General features: G+C 44.6%; 1 protein-coding gene across 2 annotated transcripts in view; it reads right to left on the bottom strand.

The window, feature by feature from the left end:
- The window catches only part of DRD3 (dopamine receptor D3), a 40,233-nt gene that overhangs the window by 21,093 nt on the left and 6,399 nt on the right, over window positions 1-12,741 (bottom strand). For both annotated transcript variants that reach the window (XM_010985032.3, XM_010985034.3), the window contains exons 2-3: window positions 12,141-12,445; window positions 2,001-2,113 (exon numbers count right to left, since the gene is read on the bottom strand). In XM_010985032.3, the coding sequence (XP_010983334.1) occupies window positions 2,001-2,113; window positions 12,141-12,410 (383 nt within the window). In that variant the 5' untranslated portion in view covers window positions 12,411-12,445. The remainder of the gene's footprint in view (window positions 1-2,000; window positions 2,114-12,140; window positions 12,446-12,741) is intronic.

The raw sequence follows: 12,741 nt of genomic DNA, 5'->3' as shown, positions 1-12,741 counted from the left end.
ATTTAGGGCTGTTGATACAGAGGGCACAATGCTAGATCGTATGAATGTCACACTTGGGGAAGTGAGGAGGACCTGCATTAGGACTCTTGGCAAAGGGCAGCCTGGAGATGCCGCAACACCATGACAGAGGAAGCAGGGGAGAGTTCAGGCGTGACTGAATTCCGTTGTGGACATTTGGAAGGGCTTCACAGAAAAGGAGGCCGGTGTGATAAGAGTTGGAATGTGAGAGGGCTGGAGAGCAACCCAGACAGAGATGAGATGGGAAAGGTAGACTGAGGCCATAGAGTGGACAGCTCTGAATCTTAGGCTGTGAAGGTAACTTTAATTTTTATTCCAGGGACCAAGGAGACACTGAAGGGGTTAGAGTAAGGCAGTGGACATTTGGCCTTTACTTCTGGGGGAATAATTCTGAGAGTGGTTGAAGGGCCAGTTAGGGGGCTGTGGCAGAAGCCTGGGTGAGAGGGCATAGGAACCTAAAATAAGCAGGTGCAGTAAGAAAGGATAGATGGGGCACTTTTAGAAAAAACTTCTGTAAGCACTAACTGCTAAGATGTGGGAGATGAGGGAGAGAAAGGAGTCAAACAAAATCCAAGATTCCAGGAAAATGACGTTGCCAGTAAGAGATAACCAAGTCCAGCTGGTTTGGTGCTTTGATGGTTTGAAGGTTTGGTTTTTAACATTTTGCCTTGTATGGAGCCAGAGATATATCCAGGCAGTGATGTGGTCTGGAAATCAGGGGAGAAATTAGAGGTGTAGCTGGAGATTTGAGAGGGCTTAGCACAAAGCCTAAATTATTCACTCACAGTCAGATAGACATGAATTCAAATCCTGGCACTGCTTCATACTAGCTATGTGACTTTGGGCAGATTCCTTAATTATTCTAAGAAGCTGGAAGTACCTAAGAGTTGTCGTGAAGATGGAATGAGGAAGGCTTTGACTTGCCTTAGCACAAAGTGGTAAATTCTCAATAAATGGCGGATCCTATGTGGGGTCACCCGTTAGAGCAATGGAGTGGATGGATACTAGTCCTGGGAGAAAGAGTGTCAGAAGAGAAGAGGTGGCCGGGGACTCAGAGAAGGGAAGATCGGAGACTCTTGACTGGCAACAGAGGCCATAGCTGGAAAGCGACCTCCCTTCCCCAGGCACGCAGGGGGCCTGGAGATGTCCATGGAGCCATGGCAAATCTAAGACTGGCAGGGGACATGGAAAGAGGAGAGGAAACAAAAGGAGGAGGGCAGTGAGGAGCACAGGGCCCCAGAGCCAGGGCAGGGCATGCTGAGGGACAGAAAGCAATGTTATACTGGTGGAACAAACACATAGAGTCAAGTCAAAGATCATGGAAACCCACTCCAGCAACCAAAAGGCAGTTCTAAAAAACATCATTCTTTACTTGTTTTTCTTCAACTCTATGAAGGAAAGTAATAAATAGATCACGGAAGTAAATAACTAGATATGAAGATATCATTTATATCTTTCTGTAAGTAATAGTAAAGGACCCTTCTTCCCTACCCGCTCCTCTCCCCTTGCCCTCCTCCCAAAGACTCCCAAGATTTCCTGTCCCCTATCTCTGTCTTCCCTCCCTTTACCACAAACAAACAAAATGACAACAGGAGAATTTTCTCCCAACCGTGTCAGCTCACCTCAACTCCTTGTCCTCCTTCCCCCTTTCTCTGCACAAAAAATTATGAATCACAAAAGCCCCAAGGATAGTGGAAAAGCAAAACCAGGATCCTCTTTAGGGATCTGGGGGAAAGGGAAGCTTATATGATAGTTATTTCACTTGGGGGACAGGAGTTTCATCTCACCTACAGACCATAGTTGAAAAGAAAAAGAGAGGAAAGACAATGTCCCAGTGGTAAGTTGTGCTTGGCAGTGACCCCAGTGCCCTCAGGGGCAAAGCCCGTGTGTCGAATGCAGCAAGAGCAGCTTCCCCGGGTGGCTTCCCTCACCGCCTGACCTAGGCACCCCCTCCTAAGCTGGGAGGGGAAGCCCAGCCCTACCTGTCGATGCTGATGGCACAGAGGTTCAGGATGCTGGCTGTACACATCATGACATCCAGAGTGACAAAAACATCGCAGCAAACTCGGCTGAAAGTCCAGACTCCGCCTGTCACCTGGGCATCAGAGACAAGGATGTTAGTGTTTCCCCCAGTGAAGGGACAACAACCCAATCAACTCTGCTGCCTTCCCTAGGCTGCCTGGCGCAGACTCAGACACGCCCTCACTTTTGGTACATCATTACCAAGGGTAGGTAGACGCCGAAGGAATGTCAGGCTGCCTAAGGTTGATTGCCTAAGAAAGGACGAATTTACGGATTGGGAGTGCTGGAAGGGATCTTCCAAATCATTTAGTGCAGCGTTTCTCCAAGTGTGGTCCGCAGTGGGGTGCTCATGAAAGATGGAGATTTCCCTAGACCTACTGAGTGGGAGTCTCTGGATCTGAGGCCCATGAATCTTCATTTTTAAATAAACAAACTCCCCTCTGTCCCGTCACACCAAGGTTTGCGAATCACCAGTTGGGTTCAAACTCAGGAGGCAACTAAAGCTCGTTGTGGTTAAGTGATCCTCCCTTCGATGCACAGCTGGTAGCAGGAGAGCTTGGGGACTGCCAGGTGCGTGCACTGTGCCAGAACCACCTCTCCGAGCTCTCCGCCCGGTGGAGAGCTCACCGTGTTCCAGGAAATAAGCTGAGAACGCATTTTTCATAAAACTTAACTCCGAAATGGAAATCTCTCTGGCTGCTGGTTTTAAAGCTTGGAAGCTTTACCAACATCTGTAAGTGTCTATGTAAAATAAGTCAGTGTCAGTGGGCCTGCCTTCCACATCATGGTCCTAATCACTGAGAGTGGTGGGGAGGTGGTGGTGGGGGGCAGAAAGGTGTGTTCAGGGCATTGGAAAGGGGCCCAGATCCTCTTTGCCACCCACAGAATCAGTGAGATGGTTCTGACCTCCCGCATTTACACGTGTATTCCAAGTTCCATAACTCCTCTGAGTAGCACTCACAGGTAAGTCAGGAATTTAGGTAATTTATATTCTAGCACACTTCTGTTTTATTTGAAAAGATTTTGACGTAACCTAATTGAGCCAGAGAGATGTGTCAGGGAGACTATGACTTTGGTCCACAGGTGCCACTCTTGGGGCCCCGAGGCTTTTCTGCTCTTGCCAGCTTCCTGTCCCTGGGGCTGCCATTCTTGGGGACCATAGTTCTCAGGGAGAAACGTGGGCAGCTTTGTGCTCCTGGCTGTAGCTGGGTGTTCATGATATCCCTGCTGGGCAGACCCACCGACTATGTAAGAGAAAGGGGAGTGAAGCAGAGGGACAGTAGCTTCTTAAGGAAAAAACAGTGCAAGTGACAGTGCATGAAGACGTTGTTCTCATCTAGGACGCTTGTTACATCACGAGGTCATGTACCGCACATCCTTGTTTTATGGCACTAACGCAAGGTCCTGAGAGGCTCTCTCCCTTTCCCCTTCCCTCATCACTTCTTTCCCCTTGGATTTATTTCCTTTTCAGCATCCAGTCTTCTCCCTATATTTGGCCCTCTCCAAACTCCATCATGAGAAACTCTGACCAAAAATACTTTGTTTAAAAGCAGCAATGAGAAGTTCAAACTAGTGATGAAGTCATCATTTTTGTTCATTTAGGTGTGGATTTACTTTTTCTCTTTTAGTCCAACCATTTGACTGTATAAATAAAGGCTTAGTAAGAATTTATTGGAATTCTGAGAATGAAAAACTTTTTTAAAGGGACATGTATAGTCATAACATAATGATTTAAGGGGCCAGGAGAATAGAAGGTGGTTTTGCTCAGTCCATGGGACAGTTGTAAGCTGTAAAACTTCTTGCAAAAGGTGAATCTTGTATACTAAATCTCTCTTAACATATGTCTACTATGCAATTTGTGTCTTAAATTGGGGAAGAAAATCACTTTTTTGTGCAAAATTGTGAGTGCCTGTCTGTGAATGTGTGTTGGGGGACTGTGTAGGCGAGAGAGGGTAGTTAGAACAATAGTGAACTCCAGTGCTTGCTCCGTGTCTGTTTGTTTATTGGCTCATTCGTTCATAAAGTGAGAATTTGTGATACTCCTAATACTTAGTTCATAGAAGGAGGGTATGTTATGTGTTTTAAGAGGTTTTTGAAAAAGTTCTTCAGGCCCTGTCCTTGAAGAACTTATAACTGGAGAAGCAAGGCATTCTTAAATAGAATAATTAGATATGAGACCCTAATATTGTTAATACAAACTAAAATTTATTGAGAACTCAGTCTACATGGGTCACCGGCTCACATGACCCATTCCAGAAATTTCTATAACCTTGACACTTTAGATTCTGATAACTTGTTATCAGTCACATTATCAGACTTCACCCACCCGACAGGAACAGGGACTTTTCCTTGTTGGTTGCTGCAGTCGGCCCCTAGAGCAGAGTCCTGCATGTAAATATATTCTGAAAGAATGAATGGTCTCTGACATAATCTGTGTTAATACTAAGAATTACCATTTATTGAATGCTTACTAAGTGCCCGATGTCTGCCATGCATTTTTTATGTACATGGCCTCTATTGCTGATCATTGTCCTGAAAGCACCATTGTTATCTTCATTGCAGAGAAAGAGGATAAAGCTTAGAGAGGTTCAGGGTGGCGTGGCTGGTAGAGGCAGCTGGAATGCAGGCTGTTACACACCCTGCTGTAGGGGAGTGTCAGGTGAGGAGGGGCGGCTGTTGGAAAGGAATGGAGGTGGGTGGACACAAGGCAGGAAGGAGGAAACTGTATGCTCATCAAAGATTTTGTGGGACAGACTGCACCATCTCCCTTCTAGGGAACCAGACACCATCTGATTGCCTGTATCGCAGGGTAGCAGAGAAACAGTGCAGAACAGTGGAGGCTGCTGACTCTGGGCCTAGTGAAAGTACACACCTGGCAGGTTTCTTTGGTCCCTGGTTTCCTGAGCCCCCGCAAGCTGCCCTCTGGCTTCCAGCCCCCACTGTGCGAGCCCATTCTGGGTGTCTTCTCTTCCTGTCTTTGATTCTAACATCAAAATCCCCCTTCCCTCCGTGATCTCAGCTAAGTGTCAAGAAGAAAACAATCTGATTAGTAATTCCCGCTACGGTGCCATCTCTTGGCCTTTCCTGGAGCTTACTCATCAAGATGAGTCTCTAATTGGTGGGATGAGTAATGGAAATACTTTTTTTTTTTTTAACTGGAATCCTCCACACCAAGTAAATAATAGTGAGTGATCAATAAAGAGCTGAAAGGGCCAGGAACAAGCTAAGCAACTCTCACAGCAAGCGAATGAGGTAAATATTATTTCCAATTTGTAGATAAAGAAATAGAGCCTGAGGGGGGTTGAATAATTTGCCTACGGGCACACAGCTAGTAAAAGTCGTGGGAATTTCAAGCCCTTAATATTAACCGTTACCGTGTTTCACGGCTCGGAGGTCAGCACCTTGACACGCTGCTTCTGGGAAATGTGCTGTTTAACTCCATTCTGGTATCACAGGAGGGAGGGGAGTCCGCACGTCCGTCCACCCACCCACCCACATGCCCAGTGTTTACTGAGTGCCGTCTAGGGCTGCTCCTTCACTGGGCGGGTGTACTGACATGCATTAAACCGGTGTCTGTCCCCAAGGCCTCAGAACACAGTGTGTGCCTGTCAAGGGGAGTAATGTGTGAATGGGAACGGGTGAACCGAGGGCCCGGGAGATGGACACCGAGAAACTGACTATGAGGCGATACAATGAATGCTGACAGTGAGATGAGTACAGAATTGGGAGAACGTGAAAAGTAAGGTGATTTTTGAAATTAAAGCTGAAGGAAAACAAACAAAAAAAGCCTGATTGATTGAAGGCTTTTTAGAGACATGATTCTACCTTCCTCCTAAATTTTAATGAATAACTCACTTCTGAATTATACAGCAGCCAGGTGGTGTTACTCTCAGTTGCTAATGAATATAACTAACTCCCTTTGGCAATACAGAAGGTGGGAGAAGCACTAGAGTGTCTTCAGGTACTGAAGTTGGCTATTGATTTTCAACAGACACAGCCTAAGGCAGCATTTCCCAAATTTACTGATAAGGCAACATTTCCCAAATCACCTGAGGCTCTTGTTAAAATGATTCTTAGTCCCCACACAGAATGATAAGTCCCTCCAGGGATTCCTGCTGCCTGGGAGGTTTAGGAACCACTGGTCTAGGGGGTGTGGGGAGCATGACTTGATCTTCGGAGATGCTGGTCCCTAGGACTCCTTAAGCATCCTTTATTCCTTGGGTCCCTTTGGCCTCCTGGTTCCTTCGCAGAAGAATGTTTTTAAATGCGTAAATAGAAAACAATGGCTCACAAAAGATACGAGTTGTATTAAAATACAGTTACCAAAAATTTTTAAAAATATATGTGATTCTTTAATAATGCATTAAATGACAAGACCTAGGGGCAGGTTCAAAATTCCCGTAGTTTCAATGTACTGATGAATGGAAATGGTATTTCAGTGTCTGCAACAACTGTGATGCAATTTGAAAATATAAATATCTGCAGTTTCTACCTATGACACTAAGGATTTCTTCTGCTGTGGGTTGATACTTGCATTCATAATTGAAGCAAGTGCTTAATTTCGGTTTAGTGAAAATAAAGAAGTGATTTTGTTTATATCCAAGTTGATGGACTCCCCAGATTAAGAACTCCTGCTCTAAGGGATGGATTTTTAGTTGTTTTGGGGAGATATCCAAGGCTCAAAGATGGAGTTATTTCTCTGATTAGCCTCTTCACTCCATTTTTGTTTGCCACATTTTGGCATCTTTTCTTTCTTCTCTCTCTCTCTCTCTCTTCAGGAAAGGATGGCTATGGGACAAGATAGGGCAATTTGCAAGGATTTTTCACTTCTCTGAATCCTGATTTCCTCATCTGTGAAATGGGGGTTTTACAGATTAGTGGTTCCTACAAGTCAGTTTGTAGCACATGGCCAGCTGCCTGCGCAAATCAGCTGGAGTGGGAGTGGGCCAAGATGAGAGGCAGTTGCTATAAACTTCCAGGACCCCTCCCCTTGGACTTGCAGTTTGGTAGATCTGGGGTAGACCCAACAGTCTGTATTTTGAACAAGCATCTCCCTGTAGTGAAGGTTTAGCTCAGGTGCATAAGAATTATGAAGGAGCCCACTTACAGTACAGACTTTGAGGCCCATCCCCACAGAGAACCCCGTTCACTAGGATGTGGCCAGACATTTCTTGAGGTCAGATTACACTTTAGAAATGACAAGGGACATGATCTCCAAGCCCTCCAGCTTCAACAGTCTACAGCTTTCATCAAAATCCAGACTTTGGTGGAGAGACCATAAGAATCTCCTGTTTTTGTTTTCCAGTGGGGAGCTTTTAAATTGCTATCATCTGGGGTTTTTTGAACACTGGTACAAGTCTCCTTAAAAGAGTGTTGATTTTTAATAATTAATATGATTACAAGGTCCAAAGGCACCCAGAACAGTGTTTCTTTCCTGTCATCTCTATCTGACCAGGATCACTCTACGTGAGTTTCTCTACCTGAATCCACCTGGTACTTTTTGGATTGTCTGTATTACCTAACCCTCAAATCTTTCCTCCGATCCACACTGGGATGCAAGTCCTCTGAGTTTAGTATTCTAAATGGTCCCTGGCTGCTTACACTGCCTTTCTGCCCTGATACAAGTGCATTAAACATCACAAAAGGTGCTTAACCGAGTGGAACAAAATGGGATGTTTGTGCTTGGAGAGGGAGCTCCAAACAGACGGCAGCTTCTAAAGCAGGAAATTAAAAACTTGAGAGGGAATCTGAGACAGAACTGTTTGGTACAGCACAGTAAAGAGTTTTCATGAAAATGTTGCAAACTGGATTAAAGAGACAGCCAGGCCAGGGTGCTCTGGAATATAACTTCCTCTGAGGTCACCGGCACGGTTTTATCCTCAACTTCTCTGCTAGGCCTGAGGGCAGAGAAAACTGGAAAAGGTCGGTGACTGGCTCCTGCTAGTCCTTTTTTATATATTGCTCAAGCCCAGGCTTCGTGTGCCCTATGTTGAAAATGGTACCAGTGAAAGCCACTGTGGTGCATATTTGCTGACTGTCTTCTTTTCCTCTTTCTAATAGTCCTTGGATTCCACTGGGAACCCATGAGATTCCTGAGCTGTTGGTGTGTTCTGTGGAAGGTACACATAACCTATGCTAAACCACTATTCTATTCAGTGATTAGTTCAGAGAAAATCGTGTACCATAAGCCGGTCCAATCAAAGGACATCTTGCCTCTTCTACTAGCACATGGATTTTCAATCTTGCTGTGAATGACATGGCGTGTACACATGAGGTCTGTAGTTTACCCTTTACTTATGGATAAAGCCAATATATGGAAGAAGACGGAGCTGAGAGAATTGTACAGAAGTAGAACTGGAGCCCTGTTCAGACTCTGCCTGCAGTCCACCCTGCCACAGGACTTTTAAAGTTCTTGGTATGAGAGCCAATGCATTTTGTTCATTGCTTAAGTCAATCGGAGTCAAGTTTTCTTTTACTTACAACTAAAATTGTCTTAACTGAGATATTTATAGATCGTACTTTTTAGTTATCAAAGCACTTTTTCAACTGATGACAGTTGAGCTTAAATCAACCCTGAGATAGGGAAAATGTAGTTGTCACACTCATTTTATTCATTTAATTCCATGCCTTCTGACTCCCAGTTCTGAGTCTTTCTCATAGCATGACCCTGCTATCAGAATAACATTCATCCCAGTGAATTCCAGCAGAAGCACAATGTTATGTGACATTTTATTGTCTACCTCACCCTCGTATCTTCTTTTTTAATAAAACCCACCCTTTCGCTTTTTCTTTTCTGTCCTCCCTCATAGCTTAAAGTGGCCTTATGTTCCCGTTCTGGCCAGTTAAACTTAAATGAGGTCCCTTAGGGAGATGTTTCAAGCCACTCCAGGGAAAGGAATCTTTTTTTCTTTCTCTGCTGTTCCTGCCCATCCTAGTTTTGAATAACGCCATGATGCTGGGGGCTCTTGTGAGAAGCATGAGGAAGGGAACCAGTTTACCAAGGATGGTGAACAGGAAGAATGGGAGAGTCTGGTCCTTGATGACATCTGAGACAGCGGAACCAACACCAGCAGAACTTCCTCCAGAATTTTTGTGGTTATGTGAGAAAAGTAATTCCTATTTGTTTAAGCCACGGTGAGTCAGATTTTCCAATATTTACAGCCAAAACCTAGTTAACTCATATATACTGGTGTCTGGCATGATGAGCCATTTTTCCTTTGAAGAAAGATGTCTGGCCAATGTGAGCTGGTATTCCTTTCAAACAAGATGGATATATTCAAGTCAAAGCACAGGAAGGTGTGAATTTGGCAGCTAATTTCCCTCCTTCGTGGTGTTCTTCTCATTTGTCTTTCCTCCTGGGGGCCCTCAAGCCTGTAGCAGTCTCTGTGGTCAACACCACACCCTTTCCTCTTTTCAGGGGGGCCTTCGGGTATGATCATGTAATTACTAGACCTGCTACTCAAACCGCACCATCATTAGGACAAGTTAGTGAGAGTAACACTTTGCTCTTCTCCGAGACACAGAAATTTATATATTCACAATCCCTTTGAGAGATTAAAGTGCTCTTTTTTCTCATTAAAGCACCCAGTCTGCTTCTGGGGTCTGCAGAAAGCAGGCAGGCATTTAAGATTAAGGAAAATATGTAGACTGGGGTGGATGGGGGACCTGGTCCTTTGGAACAGAACCTTCTGTTATCTTGGCTAGCTGTCTGCTGATGATGGCTACTTAACGTCATGCTCTAGTTGAGACAGACCCTTAGTTGACTGTTGGGGAAAGTGATGCAGAGATATTAAGTTGCATTTCCTGGAGCCTTGAGGCAAGCGGGTAGGACCAAAAAGATGTCCCAAAGCCTTTTTCCCAGGGGAGAGATGCCTCTGCTCCCTCAAATCTTTTTTGTATAATTGCAGACTTATGTGACCATACTCTTGATTATTGAACACCTACCTGTTATAAATCACCTGTTGGACAGAGGTCATATTCGTTTTTATGAGGGGAAACAAGAGCTCCCCCAGAGCTCTTCTCACAGGGGGAAACCCACAGGTAGAACCCGTAGAGAGAGAGTCCACTTCACTAAGACCAGATTTCATGCTGGTCCTCTGCAGACTCAGGTGCTCTTCTGTGCTCATTAGTAGAGTGGGGCGCCATCCATATTGGCAGGTGTGGCTCGAAAGGGATGCCATGGGAGTCTAGTGTGGGAAAGTCACTATGTCCGTCTCCTATTCCCGTATCTGCAGATGTTTTCCAATGTGGTCCATCCAGGTCCCTGGAAGCAATCACAGGTGGACAGCCAAAGAGTGCCCCAAGTGGCTTTGTTACAGGCACCAAAAACCTGGCTTTATTTCAGAGGCAATTAAAATGCTTATCAGAATAAAGGTCCTCTTCCTGCACTTCTTTCTGATATTCATCCTCCTGGAAGACTTAAGAATTCTTGTAGTATATAGGGATGGACAGGAATACTTTTGAGGGAGGTATGGTGATGTTGTGAATCATGGACTCATCCATCCCTACTGGGCTGTAGCACCTAAAATCTGCCTCACTCTTGAACAGAAATATCATTTGCCTCTAACTCCTTTTCAGTGTCATTCTTAAAAGATAAAATAAAAGTAAATAGTTCATTGTAACAATAAACGTAGCTGCAGATGAGAGAAGCAAGAGTTGACCATCTAATGCATACACTGCAGAACAGATTCATTTACTCATTCATATATCAAATATTTATTTGGCACATATTATGTGCCAGGTAGTGTGTTTGGACTACAGGAAAAAAAAAAAAAGAACAAAGACATAGCTTCTGGCTTCAAGGATGTCTCAGCCTAAGTGGGTTGACAGAAAAGTGAAGGTAATTACGAGACCCTTTGCTATCAGGATTATCCTAACTGGGAAAAATAAATGCATATTTTTTCCTCCAAAGTATTCCCTTGGCCTTTAGATCCATCCCAGTCAGCCTAGTTGTTTTTATTCTTTTCCTTTTCTTTTCTATCTTCTTGATTTCTTTCCTTTCTGTCTCCCCATTGAGATCATAAGTCTAATTTTAGTTCCCAGTCATTCTTTAACGCGGGTACTCGCCTAAGCAGTCTATGTTCAAGGTTTTTGCTCTCCTGTGATATGTCATACTTAATTAACTGTCATCTTTACTATTAATATTAACTGAGATATTAATTTGATGAATTTTAATTTCTCTTAATCATAGCATCATTTTGAGCCTTCATTGGATACCTCTTTAGAATGATACACAGTGCAGAGGAGAAATATTAATAGTATGTTAAGGTGTTTAAAAAAAAAAACCTCTTTAGTAATTGCGTGTTTTCCTGGTAGGAATATCTGTTCTTGAACAGGTGCAGGCATCTCGATTTCCTTGTTAGCAAGTGGATGTTTTGTCTTGATCACCTCCTGACTCTGTTTTGCACTTTCAAATGAAAATACTTTCAAATTTAGGAAATGTTTCTCTCCAGAAGAATTCTCCAGGGTCTGCTGCATTATCTAACTGGCGAGGGCTCTGTACTATTAATGGAGGCATCAAAAATATAAATTTGGTCTGTTCCTTTGGAAGCAGAATCTGTGGAGTGCTGGTACCCAGGAGGAAAATGCCGAGTCTGAGGGCAACTGAACCATCAGAAGAGGTCTGATCTATTTGCAGACTGTTCTTTCTCTCTTTTCCTCTCATTAATTTTTTTTTTAATAATTGCTTTTGCCCCTGCGTGCCTCCTGCACATCCTCACCCCTGTATACATTGAAACACTGATGAAGATGGCCACTGGACTGCCTTCCCCAACCCCCCATGTCTTTGCAACATGAGTGGCACAGAAAGTAAACCTGGTGCATTTTTAGGAAGAGTCCCATCGCTCAAGTCCAGTCACCCAGATGCTGGAGGCCCAGGAACGGAATCATTCCCATCTCCCTGGTTTTGATGTGGTTAAGTGATAAAGGATATTGGCTGCTCTCAAGACCTTCAGTTCCCTCATGAAAGGGAGAATGACAGGAGCTCTCCTGCCTCAGACTCTGATCATGGCTGGGAGAATTCTGAGCCCAGAAGGATAGGAGTTCAGGGAAGACAAAGACAAGCAAGACATGTGGGCATCTTGCACTCGCAGCCTACTCACCTCCAGGTACACCACCCAGGGCATCACCAAGGTGGCCACCAGCAGGTCTGCCACGGCCAGGCTCACCACCAGGTAGTTGGTGGTGGTCTGCAGGGTCCGTTCCCTCAGCACGGCCACACACACCAGACCATTGCCGAAGACGATGGCCAGGATGAGCGCGCAGTAGGAGAGGGCATAGTAGGCGTGTGGGCGGGCCCGGCTGGCCCCTGTGGCGTTCTCTGCCGCACAGGTAGAGTTGATGTGGCCACCCAGCTGGCTCAGAGATGCCATGGCCTCGAGGGAGAGGAGCAACCCCAACACGTTTCCTGGGAGGAGATGGAGAACAGTGTCGGTAAAGTCAGACCTTTTGAGTTTGGCTGCTTGGATACGTTTTAGAATTTATCGCTTCAACAAATATTTTATTGAGCACTTTTAATATGCCGGGCAATATTCTAAGCACTGGATATACAGCAATGAAAAAAGCGATAAAAATCCCTGCCCTCATTAAGCCTCCATTCTAGAGAAGAAGACAGTAATAAACAAGATGAAAAAAAGATGTAGTTTATTCGATGATGATATGTGTTTTGGAGAACAATAAATTAGGGAAGGGAGTGAGGACAGG

Source organism: Camelus dromedarius, chromosome 2, assembly GCF_036321535.1.
Source record: "Camelus dromedarius isolate mCamDro1 chromosome 2, mCamDro1.pat, whole genome shotgun sequence".
In the NCBI taxonomy this organism is placed as follows: domain Eukaryota; kingdom Metazoa; phylum Chordata; class Mammalia; order Artiodactyla; family Camelidae; genus Camelus; species Camelus dromedarius.
Note: the sequence above shows the minus strand (reverse complement) of the source record. Positions and strands in the feature narration are given on the sequence as shown.